Genomic DNA, 26,847 nt, shown 5'->3' on the forward strand with positions numbered 1-26,847 from the left:
ACTTCTTACTTACTTCATTTCTTCCCAGAAGCCTTTGTTCAATCCAGGGTAGGTTCCCTTTCCCCACGTTCCCACAGGACCTCAACTTCCTCCATCACAGCATGTCCACACTGCTCACTAATGGTTTAGTTCTGTCTCCTCCACTCGGCTCTAAGCCGCAGGATGGCAGAGACTGTGACACTGCTCTCCAAGGAAAGCCCAGGGCCTAGCGTAATGCTTGCCATGCGGTTGGCACTCAGAATATTTGCCGAGTGAAGAAGAGAAGAAAAGAAAGACGGGATTAATAATTCCCAGTGAGAGGTCCAGAGCCCAGTATATCAGAGACTCTCATCAGTACAGCCAGGGAGTCTCTGACCCAACCACTGCCCCAGGGCTGGGTTTGAGCAAGTTTTACCCCAGGGTGCCCAAGAGCCTATTCATTTCGTATGTGAGATGTCAGTCAAAGGTCTGTGTATGTCACTGAGTTCTAAGCTGAAAATGAGTAAGCTTACTTTCTGCAAATCAAAATATTTCCTGGGTGAATGTGAACGTTGTATCATCCTCAGGACAAAACCAGTCCAGAGGCCCCAGTATCAGCCTTCTTCTCCCGCACATTTCCCCCCCAGGAGAGTCATGCTCCACTGGCCAAGCACGAAGGTTGGAGAGTAGGAACATCCTCGAACCTCCAGGGAGTCTGGGTGGAGACTCACGGCATATACTTGAAGCTAGGGAGAAAAGAGAGATCTGGAGGGCAAGACTTCCAATGCACCTCCCAAACCCAAATGTATACCCATCCACCCATCCACCCACCCTCAGGTCCTGCTTCTCTGGCGACTCCCTGCATCCCCAAGTTGTGAAGAAGCCGCGTCTGCCTTGTGCTGGATCCCTAGCAGTCCACAGCCCGCCCCGCCCCCAGGTAGCCCTCTGCCCACGTGATTCGGCCCAAATCTCTCATTAACGGGGAGTGGTGGAGGAAGTGTCTGCCTTGTGCTCGATCCCTAGCAGTCCACAGCCCGCCCCGCCCAGGTAGCCCTCTGCCCACGTGGTTCGGCCCTGTTGGGCAGATAAAATGTATTATGCTCACTTTGTTAAAGATAACACGAGGAAGCCGTTGCCCAGGTGATATTAATGTGTGTTGGGGTGGGCTAAAGGCAGGCGGAATCCTTGTAGCCTGGGGCTTGGTTTTGGGATTAAGCCTTTCCTACCCTTTTTGATGTGGGGTGGTGCAATCCAATCATGCCTCAGAAGGTGACTTTGGGTTGGAGACTTCCCTACTTTGTATATTGGATTAAAGGTTGTGAAGCTACACTATAAAATGGGGGCAAAACGGGACTTGGCGTTTGGTTCCTGAGATTAGCAAGAGAGAGCAGAGGAGAACAGAGAAAGGCCACGTGGAGGAGGCCAGGAGAAGCAGCCAAGATGGCGGAGTGCTGAGTGAGATGCCAGTTTGTGTAGAGTTTGTATCTGGGATAAGGAAGGAGATGGGGAACTGAGGAGAATAAGTCTGGTGAGCTAGAAACCTTTGATTCTAGGAAACTCGGATAAGTCAGTGGCTTTGTGAGCACTGAGTGTGACTGGGTTTTGGAGCCCAGTGTGTATTTTTACTTGCCCGCCGGGTGCAAGGTAGGATTAAAGGCTATGGCCCACCAGTTTTTGGCTCCATGGTTTCTTTACCGACTGTCCGAATCCAATGCGAACCTGCAAGGGCTGGGCTGCTCTGATGGTGGCCCTGGCCCTGGCTGCTGGCTTTACAGGCCCAAATCTCTCATTAACGGGAAGTGGTGGAGGAAGTGCTTCTTCTCATCCAAGATGCAGAAACGACAGCCTACCTTCAAAGTACACCTCAAGCATCCTTCCTAGAAGCACCCCACCCACCCTGGCCACATGGTGGTTTCACCTCAGGCAAGAGAGAGACTGACTCAAAGTCAAAAACAGGAAAATAAAAAAACTGAGCTCTAAGCCACTCAAATTATCAGGTAGCCTAGCTCTGGAAGAAAAAGGAACTCCTCTTCCATTCCCCACACACCACTCTTAGGAGTTAAAATGATTAGATCGGTCGGAATCCTGAATTCCTAAGAGATTATTAACACTACAACTTTGATTCCCCTTGATCCAGACCAAATATTTATGCATTAATTTCTCAGTCTGAATTCCTTCTCATCCTTCCACTCTCCTCTCCTCCCTCCCTCCCTCATCCAAAGACTCCCCTCCTTGCTCCTGCAAGACAGAGCTCCAGGCAACTCTCCTTAGGGAAGCCTTCTCTATTCCCCTCAAAAATTCTCTCTTCCCTGCTGCCTCCTCCTCAGCACTGCACTTCCAACTCTATTATGGAGAACTAATCTGCCTTGGATTTTGCTGTTTATGTTTTCTCTCTCACAGAGAGTAAACTGCCAGGGGCAAGGATAGTGTGTGTGTCATCTCCCCATCCCCACAGCACCTAGCTGAAATCAATCTTATAGAATGGAGGCAAGTTAGCTATGGATGACAAGGCAGGAGATACATTAATGGATGGATGGATGGATGGATGGATGGACGGACGAACAAAATGTGGTAAATCCATTCAATGGAACAACAACAACAAAAGGACTGAAGTACAGACACCTGTTGTTATTCAACATGAAGAAAACTCACAAACATTAACATTAAGTAAAAAAAAGCCTGTCACAAAAGGCCACAAAGTATGATTCCTTTTATAGGAATAGGCAAATCTAGAGCCAGAAAGCAGGTTAGTGGTTGCCTAGGGCAGAAAGGGGTGGGGAAAATGGGGAGTGACAACTTATATTAGGTTGCTGGGGCCACCTTAACAAAGTACCATGAACCGAGTGGTTTAAAAAACAGATTTATTATCTCACAGTTCTGGAGGCTAGAAGTCTAAGGTCAGGTGTTGGCAGGGCCATGCTGTCCCTGAAGGTATTAGGGGAGGATCTGTTCTGGGCCCTTCTTTTGGTTTTGGTCATTCTTTGGTTTTTGACAACAGAACTCTAATCTTCACACTGCGTTCTCCCTGTGTGCACGTCTATGTCGAAAGTCCCCTTTTTATAAGAACAGCTGTCATATTGAATTAGGGGCCCCGTTTCTCCAGTATGACCTCATCTTAACTAATTATACCTACAAGGACTCTACTTCCAAATACGGTCACTCTGAGGTGCTAGTGGTGAGGACTTCAACATATGAACATGTGGGAGGGAACAGTCAACCCATAACACTGCTGATGGCTTCTTTTTTGAAGTGATGAAAATGTTCAAAAAACAGAATATGATGCGGTTGCAAAACTCAGTAAATATACTAAAAAAATGTTGAATTGTATACTTTAAATGGATGAACTATATAATATCTAAGTTATAACTCAATAAAGCTATTTTTGTAAAAAGACAAGAGAACTTGGAGTTAAAGATTCTGCCCAAACTCCACAATCAACCATTGATAAGAGTATGTAAAAACAAGTTATCCAAACAAGGGTAATCAGCTACAACTTAGAGACAAGCCAAAGGCACTATGCCTTCATCTTTCTTTGCGGTCCACATAAATTCCCTTTGACCCAGTGACTCACATCTAGAAGGAGATCGCCTGGACGTATCTTTCAAAGAATACAAGGAGTTCACTCCAGCACTGTTCGAAAAAATGAAGAAAAAAAATGAAACAGCTTGAATGTTCCCATCCATGTCGGGTGATTAAATTAATCAAAGCATCTTGATTATTACTTAATCTGGATGATGGCTATAAGGGAATTTATTATATTACTCTACTTCCATGAGCACTTGATAATTTGTCATTATAAAAAAATTTCTAATCTACAATGTAACATCATACATCCATTAACAATGGTCCTATAAATTTACATGGAAAGGTATCCAAAATGTACTCTTATTCTCTGCTATACGTAAAACAGTACAGCCTTTTTGGGCGGGGACTGTGGAGTGGAGGTACAATTTGTCAAAATAGAAAACATTTTAAACATATATGCTATTTGACCTTGCAAGTTTACTTCTAGGTATCAGTTCCACAGAAATACTTGCAAATGTGCTTTAAAATTATGTATAAGCTTATGTATATGTATAAGCTTATTTCTGCAGCATTATTTGTAATAGCAAGAAATTGAAAGCTTAACTGTCCACTAAAGGGTAAATAATAAATTTTAGTCCATCCATTTGATAGAATCCTATGTTGCCATTAAAAAATAATGTAGGCTTATATAAAATATGCAGCATAAAAAGACATTGAAGACAAATAATGAAAAAGCAAATTATAGAATAGTATATAAAGTACGGTTTAATTTATTTTAAAACTCTATTCCTTGTGTATTTTTTTCCTAGAACTTTATTATCAAAGTTTTCAAACATTTCAAAAAGTTCATGTGTAAATTTGTTTTCTTAATGATTTAGGATTGCCCATGCTACATTTCCAAGTGAGAAAAAAAAAAGTATAGAAATTGAAGACACCGTATGACCCTATTTGGGTAAAATATTGTAGGGTTAAAAAAAATCTATGTAAAATAGTATGGTCATGATAAATGTTCACTCACTGGACGCCTGCTACCATTACCTTAAGGTAAACAGTCAGATGGTAAAGAAATCCTCAAGCTTAGGACTCAACTCCTAACCTCCTCCAAGTGCACAGCTTCCCTGCGCTCTGACACGGGTCCCTGTAAGGCCAACAGGGCAGGTGACAGCTTCCTTCCATTCATTTTACCCCATGCTCCTGCTGATGGGCCGCCAGGAGAAATAAGCTTGAGACAAAAGAAACCATGGACATCCTTCCTGGCTACACAGGCAGCCCCGGCCGTGAGTCCCTGGAAGGAGAGAGAGCCGGAACCGGTGAACAAATCCTGACCTCCTTATCAGACAGTTCAGGACTTGCCAAGGGAGGGACCAGGCACTGGTTCTGCAGGCACAGAAAACAGATACAGTTTGGCCGATCGGAGAACGCTGCGATGCTGATTCCTGAGATACAGTGAGGTCAAACTGGGCATTGGCTGGAGAACAGAAGTGAGCTTCCTGCCGGGGGCATTGGGTTTTAAGGTCAAGTCTTCTTAATTACATTTGGAAACCAACTCAGGGGGAATTCCCTCTGACGTCATTCTTCAATGTTTTCCCAACCCCGCAATACACAAATAATAGTGACTATTTACTGGGCTCTCACCGCGCACCAGGCACAGTGTAAGTCCTTTCACGGCACTACGTTATTCAAGTCACACCTCATCCAACAAGGTGACCACGATGGCTGGCCCCATCATGAGGATAAGGAAAACCGAGACGTGCACGTGTGAAGCGACTTGCCGACACGTATGTTGCCAGTGGGCATGGGAGCCAGGCTCTGGATAGTACCCACCTGGCCTGCAACACGACAGGCCACTGCAATCCAAATTCTAACCAGGGCCAAGGGAAGGAATAAGGAAAAAGAAGAGAGGGAGAGCAGAATAATGGAGAAGAGATGCAAGTGGTAACAGAAGAAGACCATACTGAACAAGAACAAGACATCCAAGAGGCAATATAAGGCCATGGCCAAGAGCCTGGCTTTGCCCTCTCCATCTGAGGCGCCATGTCTCAGGGTGCCCATTTGCCAAATATGGCTAATCTAGGCCCCTACACTTCGCAGAGTTGATGTGACCATTTAGATGGACCACGTAGAGACTGCAGAACAGGGCCTGCTATACAGAGGCACCTCTCACACTGTAGCTATTGCCATAATTATGGACATTATTATTCATATCTGACCCTCATTCTTCTGCCAGAATTCAAAGGCAGACCGAGCGTCCAAGTATATGATCCAGAACTTAGGAAAAGCTCACAAACGATAACCACACATGCGATTTGTCAATATGTTTTTCTCTCACTGTCACTTCCGTATCTGAAGACAGTCACAAGGGCCACATGCAATGCTTTGTATCAAGACACTTAACATCACGTTAATGAATGTTAGCACGTCTTGAAAACCTGCCTGTGATGTGCTAGGCGTTGTACTAAGCACATCATAAATACATTATCTCTATATCACACACACGTGTATTTGTTTCCTATGGCTGCTGTGTAACAAATTACCACACACGAGGTAACAACACGAAGTCCTTCTTTCTCAGTTCTGGAGACCTGGAAGAATGAAGTCTTACTACTGAGCTCAAATCGCCCTGTGGGTCATTCAGTTTCTTGTCTCTTCCACCTTCCGGTGACTCCTTGCACTCCTTGGCTTGTGGCTGTATCACTGCAATCTCTGCCTTCTTCTCTTCTATCTCGGAGCATCTCCCTCTGCCTCCGTCTCACAAATAAACTTGCCAGTGCATGCACAGGCCTTCTGGACAACCTAGGATAGTCGCTCCTCCTCCAGATCCTTAATCTGGTGACGCAAAGACTCTCTTTTGCCATATAAGGCAATAAAGCTTCACAGTCAGGGATTAGAGTGTGGAAATCTTGGGGCAGTGGGAGGGGGCACTTCTCAGCCTACCCCACCCTGCAAGAAAGATGTTAATGTCTATTCTCTGTGCAGGCAGTAGAATACAGTAAGAGGCAGGTAGACTTGAGTTTGACTCTTAGCTCTGCCTGACATTGGGTAAAGTGAATTCCTCACACTTAAGTCTTTCATTTTTAAAACGTGAGTAACAGTCATATCTCTTTCAAAAGGCCCCCATGAGGATTAAATAAGACAGTACCTGAAGCTTCACACAGTGACTGGCTCTCCATAAATTCTCACTAAGGAGTATTATCATGAACACCAGGGAAGAACCAGCATTCAGAAGGCAAGTGACTTGCTGAAAGCCACCTGACCAGGAAGTGCCAGTGCCCAAAATCCATCATGGGTCTCTCCGGCTCCGGAGCCCAGGCCGGTTTTGCTCTATAGATTATGGCGTTTCTACGGCCATACCACCCTGAACGCGCCCGATCTCGTCTGATTATGGCGTTTCACTTATGCTGGGGTAGGGTTAAGAATTTGGCTTGCACAAAAATCACATCGGGATCGGCTGGCAATCCATTTGGGTCTGCGACATGAGAACTGGAAATGAAATCAATCTCTGTCTGTCAGGGTACCATTGGAAATGGCATCTCCAACGGGAACACAAGGTCTCAGAGGGGCAAGGTGCCAACCAAGCACAGCACTAGGAATTTAAAATCATTTATGTATCCACCACCTCCGAGTCAGAAGTTGCTCATATTTAAAAAAAAAAAGTTTGAAAAAAAATTTCAACGCTCATAGGCAACTTTCATCAAATTCCAGTCCCCACCCATCCATCCAACCATTTCCTCGGCACCGGTCTCCTTGGGTTAGACAACCTCAGCTGCAGGGAACGGGGAGCCCAGCTGCGCGCCGAGTTTGGAAAAACATTTTGAATACTTGAGATCTGCCAAGTGCTTGGTTCAAGAATGATATCCTCTAATTTCTTAAGCCATGTGTATTTTAAGTGAAATGTAATCCATATGTGTGCGACTCATTTAAATGCAACTCAGCGAAGCATGCGTTTCCCAAAAGCATTGGGCTTTCGTCTTAAGGCTTTCTTAAGTTTCTCTTAGATCCAGAACATTGACTTTTGCCAACAACAAAAATGAAGCTCCTGAGGAGAGAGGGTCAAAGAGAGCTGTCTTTTCTCCTACTCCTAGATAAGATGTTTTAACTCCTGTACTCCTGACGCAAGAGTGAACTGGGAAGGGGGGAGGGGACGCACTCCGAGGCCTGGGCAGAAGGCAGGGCTTTGCTCCGGATCAGCTACATATTTCTACCAGGCCTCCTTGGAAGAGAAGTGCAGTAGTAAGAGCTGATAACCAATCCATCTTGTCCAGTGCTGAGAAACTCCTTTCCTGCCTGCTAGTCCTCCCCTCCTCGGGGCCTCCAGTATTATATACAACTCACATAAGGTTGAGGGGGGAAAAAAAAGAAAATTAGGGAGCTACATGGCTCCATTAAGGTGAGTGACTTAATTTTCCAGGTTGTAGCACAATTTCCAAGCCAAGGTCAGCAGCCTCCTTCCCGTCAGTGTCTCTGAGGGACCGATAAAAAGTCAGAGGAATGAGGAAAGATTCAAGTCGGAAGCAAAGGTGAGTACTATAATCAGCAAATCTCTAACTGACCCAGTTCTGCTTTGACACCTACTGTTCCTTGGGAGGTCTGGAGGTAGAGACCCACACAAAAGAAAATATATTCATTTCTATTAGCTAGACGTGTGCGCACAGGATCCGTCCTCAGCCAGGGCTAAAGAACAATGAATGGGGTGAGGCCAAGGGACATCTGTCCCTTTTCCAAGCCAACACCCAAAGCTTATCATCATTCAGACGCAAGGAAGGGCGGTATAGTGAAGAGATGAGAGTTCCAGAATGTGCTTAAAAGACTAGCAGAGAGAAGCAGATGGCCGAAGGCCCTCTGGGCACAGTGCCCACTAGCTGAGCTTTTCATTTGCGTCTGAAGGTGCCCTTGGAATGTAGTGATCCTGCCCTCGAAACGCAGCCCCCCATGAGCACCCTGCAAGCCGGTTCAACAGTTCATCTCGGGAAAAGGGGGAGAAAAGAGAAGGGGAAAGAGACAAGGTCTACATCTCCCTGGAGGTGTGCGGCTTCCCAGATGCCCGCAACTCAGGAAGGTTCCATTTCAATTCAGCAAACGAGAAACAACAGTAGCTGCCATTTATTGAGCATGGAACGGAAGGCAGGCACTATGCTGGGTCCTGTACGTGCACCATCTCATTTCATCCTCCCCACGGCTCTACAGTGTGCGACTATCATTGTACCCCAGAGAGGGAAACCGAGGCTTAAAGAGGACATCCAGCTAGTAAGGGGGAGAGTCAGGATCTGAACCCAGCATCTGACGAGAAAGCCGCGTGCAGACAGATACTCCCTACGTCGCCTGTGATCTCAGTAGAGAAAAGGGTGTGTGTCTCCCACAGGAATTGCATCCATTTCTTCCGAGTTGCTCCACAGCAGAAAAAGGCTGCTGGCTGTCATGCTGTTGAACTGAGGCACTTTGGGTATCTGCTGCCTGAGCTGGAGGCCCCTCTCTCCTGGCCCAACCCCCACGCTCCTCCTCCATCCTCACCATTCTTGGCAATCTCTCCACGTGTGAATTCCATTAAAGGCCTGCTCACTGCTATTTTGGGCCATGCATTAGCACGTGGGCTTTGATTTGATGGGAGAAGGCCAGACACTTTAGGATAATGAAAAAGAAATTAGACATGTCCTCTCTCTCCCCTCAGAGTTCCAGAAGCTCTTGCCCACAGCTCCTGGGGGGGCTGAGAATCCAATGTATGGGGGTTGGGGAGGGGAAGTGGAAACCTTTAAAATTAATTATGGCCTTTGAACTTAGCTGTTCCTTCTCCTCGGAAATGCCATCTCTTAGCCATCCACATGGCACGTTTTCTCACCTCCTTCGGGTCTTGACTCCAAATATCAACTCACCAAGGCTTATCTGACCACCATTCCGAAACAGCACCTCCCTTCCCATCCCTGCTCTTCCGAACCCTTCCGTTCCTTTGTCTCCACAGCACTTGTCACCAGACATATTACACATTCACTTGTGTATCTGTTTACTGTTCCCACCAGTAGAATTTAATAAAGCTCCAAAAGGGCAGAACTGTTTCATTCCAGCCATATTCCCAGCACTGACACCGGTGCCCGGAACCATGCTACATACATATGCACGGGAGATAGAAAAAAAAAAAAATGAATCGATCAAGGAACTTAAAAAACAGAGGCTGAGGAATCACTTAGCACAGGGCCCAGTTTCCCCTCAAATATCAGTGGATTAATAAAAACTTTAACAGAGAGATATAAAAAACCATAAAGGCATCATCCCTACCCCCTAAGCCGTTCTGCATCCGGCCTCGCACGCACCATGAATGAGATGGCTTTGGGAAACAAACAAAGTAGGAAGTCGTGTGCAGTTGGAGTTCCGCTTGCTAACACATGTTCAAAAACAAAAAGCCCCATTTAGACAAAAATAGCAGGAAGCTGTCCCCCAGGGATACCTGATGAGGTCATAGCGCTTGACGCGGCTGTTTCCACTTTTGTCAAGTCTCCTGCCTCCTGCCAACTCCAGGAGGCCAGGAACCACATCCAGCCCCCCACCACTCGCTGGGAAGCCAGAGCCACTCAGAGCAGCACACAGTACAGCCACATCCACGGGCTCTCCCTGACTCCAGAAACAAGCCAGGAACATAAGTGGTCCTAGTCTTACCGCTCTCATTTACCTGCTATGTGGACTTAGACAGGTGCCTATCCCTCTCTGAGTTGAAGTTTCTGCATCCACACATAAGAGCATTGCATTCAGCGCTTGTTCAAGCGTCTTCCCGCCATAACTTCTTATGATCTCTTGCAAAGATCCCAAAATAGGAGGGAGGGTTGGGTGCTGGCATCCCTACTTGGCCAGTCCAATTCTTGTGGATTTGCCCATGATAGCCACCCCACTATTTGGACTGCCCAGAGGAAGCTGAAGGGTCAAATACCCGACTTGGAGGCAGAATAGGGCCGATTAGGCTGAGTGGTAACAGGGAACACTTAGTCTGGAGCTAGAGGGCTGGAGCCATGAGAAACTAAAGCTGATCCTTGAGAGGGACTGTCAAGAACGGACCTACTAATGGCCTATTCCTGCAGGACGGAAAGAGGACTAGGCAAGGAGACATCTCGGACAAGCAGAGCCTGCCCTCTCTGGGGACAAAGCCAGCAGGTCTGCTCCAGGAAAATGGGACAAAGAGAACACATTCTTGGGCTGGTTTGACTCTCAAAAGAAAAGCAGCAGAAATGGTTGAGATGCCCATCTTTGCAGAGGCAGAGGGAAGACATGGCTGAAGCCCTGTGACTGCACGTGCTAACGTCACACTTCCACCCCACCTCACACTCCACTCACCTTCCTTCACAAGGGCCCAAAAAGCCCAGATCTGGAATAATTTATGTTCCTGCTCTCCACCCAAGCTTAGCAGCCCTTCCCATCCTCTGGACACAGGAAGGTCCCATCCATCCCTTTCTTGGCAGTTATGTGTGGGATTACTCATCTGCCTCCCGGGAGGCTGCCAAGAGGACACAGGCAGTTTTCTGAGCCTTGCAGCCTTATCTGCGAGGTCTGGGCAGCAGAATCAAAGCAGGGCTGTTGGTGGGGAAATACCAGTGGCCTGCAGGCTCTCCCGGCCAAGGAAGGAGAGCTCTCCAGTGGCTGAGCAGATCGGGAAGGGCCCAAGAACAGGCAGCAGACACAGTTAGGCATTATCTATATCTATTCACCTGCTCGACAACATGAATCCAGATACAACCATGCTTGATGGTAAATCAATGTGGAAATCTTTCTGACTCAGGCGGCCACCCAAGATGAATGAGGTTAGAAAGATGGAAGAGCCTGCCCGATGAAGCCGGGAGACTGCTGACCGTGCCCTTATTGGCAGACGCTCGGATTTGGCCGACCCAGAACAGATGGAGCAGCCAGGGTTGGAGGTGCAAATCCCAGAACACTCCGCATCGCCTCTCTCCTCTCTGCTGTTTTCCTCTAACTGTTTCGCTTCCTGCCGTGCCCTGTGCTGCAGCTAGTGAGACAGCTGCTGCATGCAGCCCCGCAGTCCATGCCTCCCTCCCTCATCACACACTCACACACACCCACACACACACACACACACACACACACAGAGTGAACTCTAAGAAACCCCGGAAATACAGCTTGTTAAACAGTCCAGTAATTTCACAGCCAAGTCAAGAGATTGTGGAAACGCTGTCTTTGCAAGAGGCTCCCTCAGAAAGAAACCAACAACTGAGAGTTTGGGTCACTTCACTCACTGCTTCCTTCCAAAACAGCAGCACCTGCGTCCGGCCTTGACGTGGAAGGGAATTGTTTCATTTTAGACAAAGGAGGAGTCCACTTACTCATTCTTCTCCAGGTCCAGGATCAGCTCTCGCCCCTCGGCCATTACCCTGAGCTCAGCTTTGCGTGGATGCTAGAAGCAACAACAAAAGAGAATGTCAGTTCCCAAAAACAAGGTGGCGGCTCTCAGGAACAGACATAGGATCTAGCACAGTGCTCTGACCCCGATCCACAGGAAGTGAAGGAGAAAGAGTCAGTTGCATTTCCAGCCCAAACGCAAAATAGCTTCAATCCCAGAAGAACCAATTCCCCTCCCCCATCTGCCTCCTCCTAAAAGACAAAGGAAAGAAAATCCATGCTGAAATGTGGTGTAAGTGCTCCCATGCAGGTCTGGTCAAGGCCAATGCTGGAAAACATGACCTTCAATAGCAGGTTTTATGCAGTCAGATCTGGATTCAAGTGCTGCTCTCTGACTCTGTGGTGATGGCATGTGGGCATGTTGCTGAACATTCACTCCTACAGCTCCGTTTCCTCATTTATAAAACACAGATAATAACTGTCCAAACTTCTGGGGCTCTCATAAGGATCAAGTGACGTCGTAATGCATATAAAGACTTAATCCGGCAGATAGAAACCCTGTGTACATGGTATTATCTAAAATACCAGGAAAGGCCTCTTCACAGTGGGTTATCTTACATTATTTTGTTTTGGCTCTCAGTTTGGATACCCTCAATCGTCTCAGAGGAGACAACTAGGGGCACTTCAAACTAAGGTTTTATAAGTCCAAAGGAAGATATAATTTTACATACAAGAGACAATTTGCTGAGGCCCAGAGTTGCTATAAACTCAGCATAAATCATTTAAGATAATATACAAATGACCAACGAGCAAGAAAAATGTATTCAACATCGCGATGAATTCCTCCCTCCATTTTTTTTAACCATACCTTTTTAAAAAATCGAAGTGACAAAGATTTTTTTAAAATCATGAATCACAATGCAATGGAGCATGCTGTCAAATGGGCACTCTCCTACCCTAGCAGTAAGAATTTAAACTGTTGCCACCACTCACTGGAACATAATTTGACAGTATGGATGAGGTTTTTTAGCGTTTAGACCCTCTGAAACAGTAATACAAGTTTATATCTGAAAGGAACAAATGGAAGAATGGACAAAAGTTTATTATACAGAAGGATATTCATTACTTAAAATCCTGAATAATAAAATATAACTTCAGTGTCCAAAATAGAAGATCCAGTCATACGACAAAACACTAGACATTCATTAAAAACAATGACTTTAAGTGATTTCTAAATTACCAAGAAAGTATACGTTATTAAGCACAAAGACTTAAAATATAACACTGTTTTACTTAAACATACTTTTGTAAAAGGAAAAACTAGAAAGAAAAAACCCAAACTAGTAAATTACCATAGTTACCTCCAAGGAGTGAGATTATTAGTTAATTTTATCTTCTTTTGTGCAACTTTCCAAGTTTTTATAATTGCTTAAAAAATGGGCTTTATTTCTTCTATTTACCTCATTGTCATGGAAAATTTCTAAGAAATTAAAAATTGAAGTCAAAATAAACTTCCAGCCTTCAACAAATCAACTTAGGCCAGTTAAACTATTTTTGAAGAAAGAAATTATTTATTTAAAACAGGGTATTTACATATTTAAACCTGTTTAAAACAGATGGATTCTCTGGGGTATTTTAAATATGCGCTCTCTAACTTGATACCAGGGAATTGATAAACTCTTGAAGTCTCTTCCAATCCACAAAAGTTTCTGCCCCTTTTAAGGTGGGCCTGAAAACTTAGTTTCCAGTTTCCGTGTGTCTGAGGGAGTAGGTCACCTGCTTTGTTGCCCGCCTCTGGTGGGGGGAGCCTGTCTCTTCCAAGTCCATTTCCTCTTCTTATTTGCCCAAAACCCCACCTCCCATCAGAGTCCTACACTTTTAGCAGGGGTCCCCAAACTTTTTACACAGGGGGCCAGTTCACTGTCCCTCAGACTGTTGGAGGGCCGTACTATAAAAAAAACTATGAACAAATCCCTATGCACACTGCACATATCTTACTTTAAAGTAAAAAAACAAAACGGGAACAAATACAATATTTAAAATAAAGAACAAGTAAATTTAAATCAACCAACTGACCAGTATTTCAATGGGAACTATGCTCCTCTCAATGACCACCAATGAAAGAGGTGCCCCTTCCAGAAGTGCAGCGGGGCCGGATAAATGGCCTCAGGGGGCCGCATGCGGCCTGCAGGCTGTAGTTTGGGGACCCCTGCTTTTAGGGTTCTGATGAGATCTGAAGTCTGATCCAGGATGCTTGAGCAATCCTGTCCTTTGTTGTTTTCTTTTTTTCTTTTTTGCTCATTTGTCCTATTGACACTTCTTAAGAACATTTTTAAACCACGGGGAGAGGAAGCTGGGTGAATGTTTGCCCAATAACTTTCACTAGAGGATTCACTTCTCTGTTTCTGATGCCCTGCGCCCGCTCTGCCAACACCTGCCCTCGTTGCTGGTCCTTTGCCACTTCACTCTGGGCAGTTCTGGGGCAAGGGCCCTGAGCAATCACACTGGGCTTCAGGGACACAGTCCCGAGTGATCACTTGAGAAAAAGCACATGGTAACAGCGCTGTAGCAATTCTCTTATCTAAGAGGTAGGTAACCATGTGACAGCCCACCCCAAAATGGAAAGCTGACACAAATCAAAGCACTGTCACCTCTTCCCCAAAGATACCCAAGCTGCAACATGAGAACAAATATTTATTTTTAAGTGGTTTTATCCAAATATACTTCTCTCTGGTCTGGAAGATGCTCAGAGACTGATATTTTTAAAATACGATGTTCCTTGTTTCCAGGGGACATTTCAAGCAAAACAATGAAACAGCATTTCAAGGATCTGTGCTACTTCCCTATCTAGTTTTACTCAGCTCTTCTCTTGCAACTCCAGCCTGTGCTAGGAACAGGTGACCTCCCCTCCCCTTGGGAGGTGACTTGCTATTACATTTACCCCAGAGAAGGGTTAAAATTCCTTTCACTTTATGGCTGTATTAGAGAGATCTTCAGCTCCATAAGGTATTAGAAATCTGTCCTATGTATTGCATCCCTGTTAAGATCTAGTATGATAATTACTACACAGTGAGTGTTCAATTGATGTTTGATAAATTATGTAAATGAAAATAAGAGGCCTGAGTGAGATCCACCTTTTCTCTCTCTCTCTCTCTCTGTCTGACATTCCTTCATTTGTTCATTCAACAAATACTTACGGTGCCAGGCACTGTGCTGACTATTCAAGCAAAATGCAGTGGCCCAGTTTCTGGGCAGACAATGGCTGGGAACAAAGACAGGATCTGGGACTCCACTTTGTTTCTCAAGCCCTTCCTCAGGATGCCTGGCATCCCACATCTGGAAAGAACAAAAAGGCCTCTACAAAGAGTATCAGACATTCTTCGGCAATAATGGATTGGTTGGACTATCTGAGATCTTAATTTTTAAAAATAACCTGCTCAAGGATGGCCATCCATTAATTTGTCTAGACTTTTCCTGAAGCTATTTTCAGTGTTATTTTATTTTTTGATGAAATGAATTCCATGTATTTATTGTCTTTAGGATAAAATGTTACTTGCCTTCATTCGCCCTACAATTTTGGCTGTAAGTTCTCTTAGTAAACCTGAATTGGAGCATTTGGGGACATGTCTGCATTACTCTAACCATAACTTTAAGGATTCCAGACCTTTCTCCCTCTCTATTTGCCTTTCTAGACTCAAAAGCCACAAAGGTCTGAAATCCTACCTGATCCAGCTCTCTCCTCCCTCTCCTACTATAATCTTGCTCTTATATGTGGCCCAACAAATCACTGACCCTTTGAACCCAAAGGGATCTTATTCACTATCCCCTCTTCCCAGCCTTCTTCCTTCTTATTCCGTCTAAGTCCTATTTTGTAAATGAGGAAACTGAAGTTCAGAAAGTGGAAGGTCAACAATCATACCTTCCTTTCTAGTTCTCCCATGTTTTGAAGCTATTTTCAGCATCTCTTACTTTTTGACGAAATCAGGATGCCTAGTTGCACAGGCCCTCTCTGCAAGAACAGGGTAGTGCTTTCTGTCTTATTCCCAAGACCCTTGATAAAGCCTGTGCATTTTGCTGGTGTAGTGGCCCAACTTGCCTACTGGATCTTAAGATAAATAAGTACAGTACTAAGTCCCTACCTGGGCTCTTATTAAAAAAATAGTTTGGATTAGTATCTTCTCTCTGTGTACACTATCTCATCAATAAAATAAGCCGTGTATTATGCAGAGCAATAATAACAATGATAATATTTAATCAATTCTCATTGAGAGCTGGTGCTTTTTGTGACACATATTTGCCCTTAGTTTGTGTCAGCGTTAATGTGGATTTTCATTTTCACAACTAATAGCATTTGAAAGTCTTCTAGAAGTTCGTCACACGATGAAGGAAAGTCCCAACTGGGATCCCGAAAGTAACCAACAGACAGGGTAGAGTGGGCCTGAAACAGAACTGACGGTGGTGACACGGCCTCCAGGAAAGTCAAGTTGGTGGCCCAAGCCTCACAGAGTGAAGTGGTCGGCTCTGGCCTCTGAAAAGGAGAGCTTTGGGGCTTACCTTTTCTCTCATACAGCCTTCTGCAATCTTCCACTGAGGTATTATTAGTTCATGCTGTAGCTGGGCGCTGCCTTCCACGCTTCCTCCTGCCAATACAGATGCACAACCATCGGAATCCCAGACCTCTGCACCCTAGCCAAGCCAGGCCCGCATGGCCAACTGGGAAGAAGCCCATATTGGGTCATTAGAAGACCTGCTGGATTCCAGACCCTCGGCACTTACCAGGGGTCAAGCACTCTGCTAGGTGTTGGCAATACAGTGCTAGACAGCGGTAGCGAGGTCTCTATACTCCTCACAAAATTTATCTTCTAGAGGTGGGAGATGGACAACACACAGATATTCTCAAATGGTACAACGGGGTCATGGAATAAAGAGACACCAAAGAAGGGGGAGGAGTCCCTGTTTTAGACAAGATGGCATTTAATTGAGACCTAAAGGACCAGGAAGAGGTAGCCTTGCAACCAAGATCTGGAAGAAGAGCACCCCAAGTAGAAGAACCAGCAGGCGCAATGGCGCTGCGTGAGCAGAAGGAGACTCGGTCTGTTTAAGGAAGCAGAGAAGGCAAAGGTAGTTAGAGTCTAGTAAATGAGGGGGGGAGTTGGCAGGAAACGTGGTCGGCAAGGCAGTCATGAATCTGATAGCACAGAGGCCATGGAAAGTGTTTGGATTTCATTAAAAATAGACTTGGAAGGCAATGGAGAGTTTAAACACAGAGGAATATGATCTGTATTCAGTTTTTAAAAGATTGTCTGGCCTGCTGGGTGGTGATGGGGGTGCGGTAGGGGAGGGGGTGGCGGGAGTGAGAGTTGAAGCAGAAGGCAAGGTTGGAGACTTGCTGGAGCCCTGGTGAGAGATGACCGTGCCTCAGACTAAAATGACATCAGTGGAGAGGAATGAAGTGGTTGGATTCTGGGCATATTCTGGAGGTCAAACCCATGAGCATTATTTCAACTGAGCTTCAGTTTTCTCATCTGTAAGATGGAAACAATGATACCTGCCTGCCATCTCACAGCATTACTGGGGAGAGTCACTGTCAATTTGCTTCTCCGTACACAAAGAAAGCATCATGGCAGGAAGCTGAGCTTTCTAAAGGGAAGTCTGCATTTGGATATCACTCCCTACTTTCCATATGAATCTCACCACCCAGTTCTCCTTTATTTCCATGGCAACCCTAAGAGATAAATTGCAGGATTCCTTTCATTTATTTATCTATTTATTTATTTATTTTTTATTTGTTGACTTTAGAAGAGAGAAAGAGGGAGAAAAGAGACAGGAACATCCATCTGTTCCTGTGTGTGCCCTGACCAGGGATCGAACCAGCAACCTCTGCACTCCAGGATGATGTTTCAACCAACTGAGCTGTCCAGCCAGGGTGCAGGATTCCTATTTTTTAAGAAATGCATATTTTTAAACTTGTTCTAGGCAGTGGCAACCTCAAAGACTGGTTGCAGACAAGCTTAATAAAGTGGTCAATTCCCAAGAGCTAGGCAAATTAGTCTCCAAAAGAGGCCAAATCCATAGGACTCCAGAGGGTGAGGCCAAGGACACCAAAATCTATTCTATCTAAACCAACCAGATCAACCACATAGAATATAGTGAGAATACAGTTATTTTGTTAGAATGGCAGGATTATAAGTGATAAACTTTCCTTTCAGATTACTGATATAATGTATTCTCAATAAAAATATATTCTAAAAATAATCTCATTAGACTTGCATTAGTTTCATCATACCTGCTCTAGTGACTCTGATTAAGTCTAGATTCTTTGCAAAAAAAAGAGAGAAATCACTCGATATTTAATGAAATATTTAAATAATGAAGTGAACTTCATGATACAAGAAATACTGAAAGCAATCTAAAGGCTCAACAATGGAGAACCACAGTACATCCTTTAAAAAAAACTGTTCAAAACTTAGAAATAAGGCAAAGAGAAAGCAGGATGTCCTTTCTAGGTCACATGATAGCATTGTTTAACAGTCCTTTCAGTATATCACTTTATTATCTAGGGGCATGTATCTTTGTCTGACTTCTTTTATTTACTATTAACTAGAAGACTATATACTCCGTTATGTGTTAACTGCAGATTTCTGTCAGGTAGAGATGCAAATGACTCCAACATAGCAGAAAGATAACTAAGAATTCTGGTCGCTTGCCCAGTGGGGTACTGACCACTTTTGCATCTGTTCCACCACAAGATTTCAACCCTCTTTCTCCAATGCCGGTACCACTCCTGTTCCTCTAATGCTTTGAACCAGTTTTACCATTCCATTCACTGCCTCGTTAATGAACGGAACAAATCTTGGCCCCCCATTCATCCTATATTTGTAGGAAAGTCATGTTTTTAACTTTTTGAAGATCATACTGCGATTTCTTGATGGAATTTATAGTCATTAAAATCACGTTTTGGAGAATTTAAGGATGTTGGTAAATGCTCTTTATGTGAAGTAGAAAGTGCAAGACACAAAACTGTACATATGGTACGGTTCCAATTTTATCGGTATATATTTATAGGAACACACACAAAGACTGGAGAAAAAAGGAGAGGCTAGGATAGCAGCGGAAAGCGAAGCCAAAAGCAGAGGGAGAAAAAAAAAACGGAGGAAAAAGAGAGAGAGGGAGGGAAGCCAGGGAGGGGACCCGCTGTTGTCTGCTTGCTCAGGACCTCCACCTCCTCCGAGGACGCACAACGTGGGAACAAAGCCGGGGCTCCCAGGCTGGGAGACTGCGGGGTGCAACTCCCAGGTCCCCGTACCCCCTAGCCCACCCGCCTCCATCCCCACTCCAGTCCTCCCTTACCCGGTCACTTACTTCTGGTCCATCCCGGCAGGGCGAGCACCAGCAGGCAGAGCCGGGCAGCGCCCACGCCCCCGGGCATGGTGGCAGCGGCCAGTCGCGCGCTCTGCGCTCACAAGCACGCGGCCATGCCAGCACTCCAGCCAGGCGGCGATGCGTCTGGAACCCACTGATCGCCCAGCGCCTCCCAGCCCGGCTCCCAGCCATCGGCCGAGACGCTCCGCCCTCTGTCCGCAGGGCTCCTCCACCGGGTGGAGGAGGGGACGCGCTCGCCTGGAGGGGGTGGGAGGGACCGCCAGGGGAGGAGCCCGGGGACCCCTTGGGAGTCCGGCTGGCTCAGGTGACCCGGAGCAGCGGAAGCAGAGTCCGAGCCGCTGAGGGGCAAGGATCCACTCTCAAGGTGGGCGCGGCCTGTGGGGAGTCCTGGGCTCGGGCTTTCAGGAGTTAAACGACCTCCTTCTGCACAGCGGCCCGTCTAACTCTGTCCCGCACTGTACTAGATGCCTTGGGTGACACTAAAAGGCTCCCCACCCAGCTCCATTCCCTAGAGGCCTCCAGTCTTGGAGGCAGGCTTCGAAAGAGTTAACGGAACCACCAGGCACAAAGAACTCAGTGCTACATGGAGTTGTTTTCTTCGCAGGACACAAATCCAGGAGCCATTCCTTCTCACTGGGAAGAGAGGGTGGAGAAGAGAGGATTCCCAGAGGAGACGACATCCGAGCTGGGGAGGAGGAGGATTGGAGCACTAGGCAGAGAAAATGGCCTAGAGAAACGCATGAGGGTGGGAGGGCCGGTGGCTGTATTGGGGGAAAACCGGAATCGGGATGCTTTAGATTTAGGCTTTGGAGGGCTTGCTGTCTGCTGGAATAAGAAAATAACAATAACTGAGATGGACACAGCACTTAATGACTGTCGGACACTGTCCTTAACACTTTACATCCATTAACTTATTTAATTAATTAATCTAGAAAAAGAACTATTTTTTATTATCCTTTAAAATGTGCCAGGAACTCTGCATACATCATCTCTTTTCATTAGCCTCATAATCTCTTAGGGCAGATACTAATAGTCTCCTGTTTTACAGATGAGAAAAACAGACCTGAGAGGCTACTTTACCCAAGGTCAATTACTTCTTTAAAGATTCTACCTCCAAATACAGTCATACTGGAGGTTAGGGCTTCGCCATGAATGTGGAGGGGAACACAGTTCATTCCATAATATTCTAGCCTTTGGTCCCCCAAAATGGATATCCTTCTTGCATTTGAAATGCATTCACCACATCCCATCCCAATAGCCCCTAACATCTTAACTTATTTCAACACCAACTCCAAGTCCAATATCTCATCTAAATACCTAATCAGATATGGATGAGACTCTAGGCATGATTCATCCTGAGGCAAAACTCCTTTCTGTGAAACCAAACAAGTTATGTTCTTCCAAAATACAAGATAGGATAGACATTCCCATTCCAAAAGAGAGAAACCAGGAGGAAAGGGGTGACAGGTTCAGAGCAAGTCCAAAACTTAGCAAAGCACATTCCACTAAACGTTAAAGCTGTTGAGTAGTCCTCTGACTGGATGCTCTGTTTTCCAAGTCCAGTGGGGCAGTGATGTCGTCCTGCGGCCCTAGGCAGTGGCCCTGCCCCCTCAGCTCTGCAGCAACCCACCCTGGGGGCAGCGTGACTCCCAGAAATTGGGAAGGGGACCCACCTTCTGAGTCCAAGAAAATGAGAGCCTTGCCCCCTAGACCTGTGTGCTCTAGACATATAGTGGGAATGGCAGCCCTGATGATCTCGGAATCACCTTCAGAGTCACCCTGCCCTGTCCTTGAAGGATAAAGCATACTCAATAGTTTTCTTGTCCTGTAGAATCCCAAAACTCCAAAAGCCTTTTTTTTTTTTTTTTTTCATCCTGACTGTTCCCTTTGGTCCAAATGGCAGTGTCTCTATCTGCTGATATAATCATATCTCTATTCCTGACTTCTGTTAAAATGGCTGACTAACTGCATGGGTCATCTTATAGTGACACCTTTGGTGTCCCATGGGCCCTATCTCCAAATATAGTCACATTGGGGCTTAAGGCTTCAACATATGGTTGGGGGTAGGGGACATAATTCTGTCCATAACAGGCAATTTTCCCCTAGAGCTGTGAGACTAGAAAACTTCTCACAGCTGAAAAAAAGGCTGAAGTGGGAGGCCTGATTCTATGGATCATCTATACTGCTCACAACAATTAGGGGTATTTCAAAATGAATATGAAGCGATAAAAGATTCATTTTGAAATATCCCCTAATTTTTGGGAGCAGTATCCTTGCAAAAGACACACAAACCCCATACTTGAAATTTGCTTTCATTTGCTGGTGCTCAGCTAATCAATATTTACTCAGCACATACCCCTGGATATTGGAAAGTAGCTCACAAGAGAAAAAGTCCAGTGGTTATTGAACTCTGACCAAGGAGTGAGAAAGTTTCTGTTCTGTCTCTCATCCACCCCCCACACACTTATACACAGGAACAAACATATATACAACCTTTGAACCCCCTGGAAGCCTTCCCATTTATTTGTAAAGAATGTATTTGTTGTTTATAAAAAAATATTACATCTCTACATAATCTTTAAAATATTCATGACATTTACCCTACTACTTACATTTCTGGGAAACTATCCTAAAAAAATAATCTGCAATGCATGCAAAGATTTATGGACAAGAATGTTCATAGTGGTGTTATTTATAATAGTGAAAATACTGGAAACAAACTAAATATCAAATTGTGAAGGAACAGTTAATAAATTACAGAATATCCATATGATGGATTATTATGCAGCCATTTAAAATAACATTTACAAAGAGTTTATGCTCTGATGTTAAATGAAAAAAAGCAGAGTCCAAAATTACATGTAGGCATGGCCTCAGCTATGTAAATAAAAGACACTTTTAAAAAGACTAGAAGGAAATGTGCCAAAATGTTTGCAGTGGTTACCTCTGGATGGTGAGAGTATGGAGAAATGAAGGTTTTTTGGGTTATTTTTGGTTTTAGTTTGTCATATATATATATATATATATATATATATATATATATATATATAGCCTCTCATTTTCTGCAATACTTAGATATGACTTTAGTAATGGGAGTGGGTGGGTGAATGGTAAACACAGGAAAGGAAGGCAGAAAGAATAATGGTTAACGGTTTATCCTGGTGTCTTGACCTCTCTCCTCTGATGTTAGGGAAACTGAAGCAGAGTTCAAATAACCAATTCCAAACAGGTGACCCAGGCCACTGTTCCCCTCTATAGTATACTACCATGGTTAGGAGGTGGCCATCCTGCCAGGGTTTAAATCCCTTCGCTGTCTTTAACCAGCTGCGGGATCAGAGGCAAAAAAACAAAACACAAAACACCTTTTCTGTGACTTTGTTGCCCCAGCCTATAAGGATGCTGATAATGGTAGTTCCTAGCTGAAGAAAGAGTGAAGATAGGGAGTGTATAAAATGAAGTCACTATAACCAAGCGGCTAAAATTATTAACATTATGGAAGTTGAGGCATAAGGAAAGACTTCATTCTTGTTCTAACTAGCCCAGGAACTTTTTTGTTTTTAACTTTACAGTCCTGCGTCAACAGATATATATCTGCCTTCCAGGTAACGCTCTAATTGACCTTTGAAGGACTTACGTATCCAGGCCATCTGATCACCTCTGCAAGGCCTCAGTAGATATCTCCCCTTGACATCTATTATCCAGACACCCTGGACTGACCAGAGCTCCTGGCTCCCATGATCCTAACCGCCTGAAATCTAACTGATAACCATCATGGAGCAGTCCTAGAACCAGGAATGCAGGGCTGGTAATTCTCAAGAAAGTCCTTTTTTACTATAACTTTTGTCTTCTTTGGAACACTTTTGGGGTTTTGCCTCGCTGCAGTCCCAGTTCGCAAACTCCAAGACCCTTGAATAAATTTTTATCAGTTATTTATAGCAAAACCTCCGGACTTTTTGAGTTCATTCAACATAGCTCATAGAGTTTTCGTGAGGCCAAATGGGTGCTTAGCATAGTACTTCTCCAATAACAAGCAGTCAAGTGCTAGCTTTTATTATCTTTGTTCTACTGCTAATAAGTACAGGGGAGGGGATAACATTTCTAATGCTTAGCTTGTGCTTTTAGTTGTGTAAGAGGCGAAGAATCTAATTATATACTGATTCTTTCGTTATTATCAAAGATAATGATCTATGTGTAATTGCCTTTTTCTTACTCCACCTCCACGACATTGTTAGCCCCTTGTGAATGGAGCTGGACCTGGTTCTTATCTCATCCTCCCAGCATTTGGAAGGCACAATAAATGTTTAATTAAATAAATTATTTAAGAAATTATTAATAATAGTTATTTCATTCTGGCTCTGCACAAACTTCCAAATTGCTCATGGGAGAATTGGCCCTTGCTAGGAAAATAACGTTGTCCCTGTAATAACCCTGCTATCGTTTCCCCAGCAACTAGCACATTTTTTAAAGTTCAGTTTATTCAAGTATAATTCACATACATTAACATTCTCCCCTCCTCCCCTTTTTTGGACATACACGGTTTTGAGTTTTGGCAAATGCCTACAATCAGATAACCACTTCCACAATCAAGATCACCACAGACAGTTCCCTCCTGTCTCTTATCATTTCCAAGCGCTGACAATCACTGATCTGCTTTATGTCTCTATACTGTTGGCTATAAGAAAATGACATATATATGGCACCACACAAAATGTAGCCTTTTGAGTCTGGCTTCTTTCATTCAGCATAATGCATCGAAGATTCATGCATGTTGCCCCATGTAGCAATAGTTTCTTTTTATTATTCAGTAGTATTCTATTGTGTGGATGTATCATAGTTTGTTTATCCATTCACCGGATAAGGAATATTTTTGTGTTTTCTGTCTTTGACGATTATGAATAAAGTCACTATAAATACTCAAGTTTTACTGGAGCATAAGTTTTTATTTCTCTAGAGTAAAAAAAATTAAGAGTGTATTTGCTATGTCTTATGGTTAAATACATGTTTAACTTTGTAAGAAACTGTATTTTCCAAAGTGGCTGTACAATCTTACACTCCCACCAGCAATAGATGCGAGTTCCAGTTGCTCTGCATCCTTACCAGGACTTGCTATTGTCGGTTCTTTGATTTTAACCATTCTAATAGATGTGCAGTTTCCCAGCAACAATCTTGGTCTTCAAATACTCCATGAAGGAGCCGGGTTAGGATTACTTGAATCCATATTGACAGCAGGAAATAAAGCCTAAAGAGCATCTCTTGATTATGTTCAAGATTTTAGTCTTTAGTTCTGTTTCTTTTTTTCCCCAAAATCCAGAGAATCAGCGGTAGAGCGTCGGCCTAGCGTGCGGAGGACCCGGGTTCGATTCCCGGCCAGGGCACATAGGAGAAGCGCCCATTTGCTTCTCCACCCCTCCGCCGCGCTTTCCTCTCTGTCTCTCTCTTCCCCTCCCGCAGCCAAGGCTCCATTGGAGCAAAAAGATGGCCCGGGCGCTGGGCATGGCTCTGTGGCCTCTGCCTCAGGCGCTAGAGTGGCTCTGGTCGCAATATGGCGACGCCCAGGATGGGCAGAGCATCGCCCCCTGGGGGGCAGAGCACCGCCCCTGGTGGGCGTGCCGGGTGGATCCCGGTCGGGCGCATGCGGGAGTCTGTCTGACTGTCTATCCCCGTTTCCAGCTTCAGAAAAATGAAAAAAAAAAAAAAAAAAAGATTAAAAAAAAAAAAATCCAGAGAAAAAGCAAATCTCCCCAACCCCTGGGCAATTCATAAAGCTCTTAGAATCACTCACCCAATAGCATTCATTGATCACTTATTATGTGCTTGGCATTTTCTAGAATCTACAAATGCAGAAATTCCTAAGACAAGGTTGCCACTATAAATTAGGGAAGGAGGAGGTAGGAAAAAAGACAGGGTTAGGAACTGACAAGAAAATGTAAATGGCCAGTTACAGATCACATTTCTTGATGTGTAGTTTTCTTTTTTAGCCAGTTTAATGTGGAAGATTATTTTAAATGGTTTTTGAATATTGAACCAGTCTTGCATGGACAAATCCCATTTGGCCATGGTACATAATTCTTTTTATACATTGCTAGATTAGACTTGCTAATAATTTTTTTTTGAGAAATTTTGCATCTATATTCATGAGCGATTTTGGTCTGTAGTTTTCATGTAATGTCTATGCCTTGTTTCAGTATAAGAGTAATGTTGGCCTCCTAAAATGACTTAGGAAGTATTCCTTCTGTTTCTATCCTCTGAAACAGATTGTAGAAAATTGGTATTTCTTCCTTAAATGATTGGTAGAATTCACCAGTGAATTTATCTTAGCCTGGTGCTTTCTCTTTTGGAAGGTTTTTAATTATTGACTCAATTTCTAGAGGTCTATTCAGTTTGTCTATTTCTTCTTGTGTTGTTTTGGCAATTTGGATCTTTTAAGAAATTGGTCTATTTCATCTAGGTTATCAAATTCGTGGGCATAGAGTTGTTCATAGTATTCCTTTATTATCCTTTTAATGTCCATGGGACCTGTATTAATGTTCTCTCTTTCATTTCTAGTATTAGTAATTTGTACTGTCTCTCTTCTTTTCTTAGCCTAGCTAGAGGCTTATCCATTTTATTGATATTTTTAAAGAACCAGCTTCTGGTTTAATTGATTTTCTTTAATTTCCTGTTTTAAATTTTATTGATTTCTGCTCTAATTTTTTTTTTTTTTTCTTTTCTGAAGCTGGAAACGGGGAGAGACAGTCAGACAGACTCCCGCATGCGCCCGCCGGATCTACCCGGCACGCCCACCAGGGGCGACGCTCTGCCCACCAGGGGGCGATGCTCTGCCCCTCCGGGGCGTCGCTCTGCCGCGACCAGAGCCACTCTAGCACCTGGGGCAGAGGCCAAGGAACCATCCCCAGCGCCTGGGCCATCTTTGCTCCAATGGAGCCTTGGCTGCGGGAGGGGAAGAGAGAGACAGAGAGGAAAGAGGGGGCGGGGTGGAGAAGCAAATAGGCGCTTCTCCTATGTGCCCTGGCCGGGAATCAAACCCGGGTCCCCCGCACGCCAGGCCGATGCTCTACCGCTGAGCCAACCGGCCAGGGCTGCTCTAATTTTTATTATTTATTTTCTCCTGCTTACTTTGGATTTAATTTGCTCTTCTTTTTCCAGTTTCCTAAGGTGGAAGCTTATACTATTGATTTTACATCTTTCTTCTTTTCTAATATATGCATTCAATGTTATAAATTTCTCTCTAACCACTGCTTTCACATATTTGATAAGTTTTCATTTTTGTTTATTTTAAAATATTTTTTCTCTTGAGATATCTTCTTTGTCTCGTGTTATTTAGAAGTATATTGTTTTATCTTCATGTATTTTGAAATATTTTTGTTATCTTTTTTGTTATTGATTTCTAGTTTATTTCCACTATGATCTGAGATTCAACATTGTACGACTTGTATTCTTTTAAATTTGTTAATGAGTATTTTATGGCTCTAAATGTGGTCCATAGTTCTGAATGTTCCATGGAATTTTGAAGAGAATATGTATTCTGCTGATGTTGCTGAAGTAGTTTATAGATGTCAATTATATCCAATTGATTGATACTGCTGTTGAGTTCAACTATGTCTTTCCTGATTTTCTGCCTGCTGAATCTGTCCATTTGTGATAGAGGGG

The 26,847-nt window shown here is 44.2% G+C and overlaps 1 protein-coding gene across 1 annotated transcript in view; it reads right to left on the reverse strand.

Moving 5' to 3' along the window:
• Positions 1-19,378, reverse strand: part of ADAM19 (ADAM metallopeptidase domain 19) — an 80,227-nt gene extending 60,849 nt beyond the window's left edge. Inside the window, exons 1-3 of the mRNA XM_066341459.1 lie at positions 19,177-19,378; positions 16,369-16,454; positions 11,799-11,869 (exon numbers count right to left, since the gene is read on the reverse strand). Of these exons, the coding sequence (XP_066197556.1) occupies positions 11,799-11,869; positions 16,369-16,454; positions 19,177-19,243 (224 nt within the window). The 5' untranslated portion in view covers positions 19,244-19,378. The remainder of the gene's footprint in view (positions 1-11,798; positions 11,870-16,368; positions 16,455-19,176) is intronic.
• Between the last annotated feature and the right edge of the window lie 7,469 nt (positions 19,379-26,847).

Source organism: Saccopteryx leptura, chromosome 6 (assembly GCF_036850995.1).
Source record: "Saccopteryx leptura isolate mSacLep1 chromosome 6, mSacLep1_pri_phased_curated, whole genome shotgun sequence".
NCBI classification, from domain to species: Eukaryota; Metazoa; Chordata; class Mammalia; order Chiroptera; family Emballonuridae; genus Saccopteryx; species Saccopteryx leptura.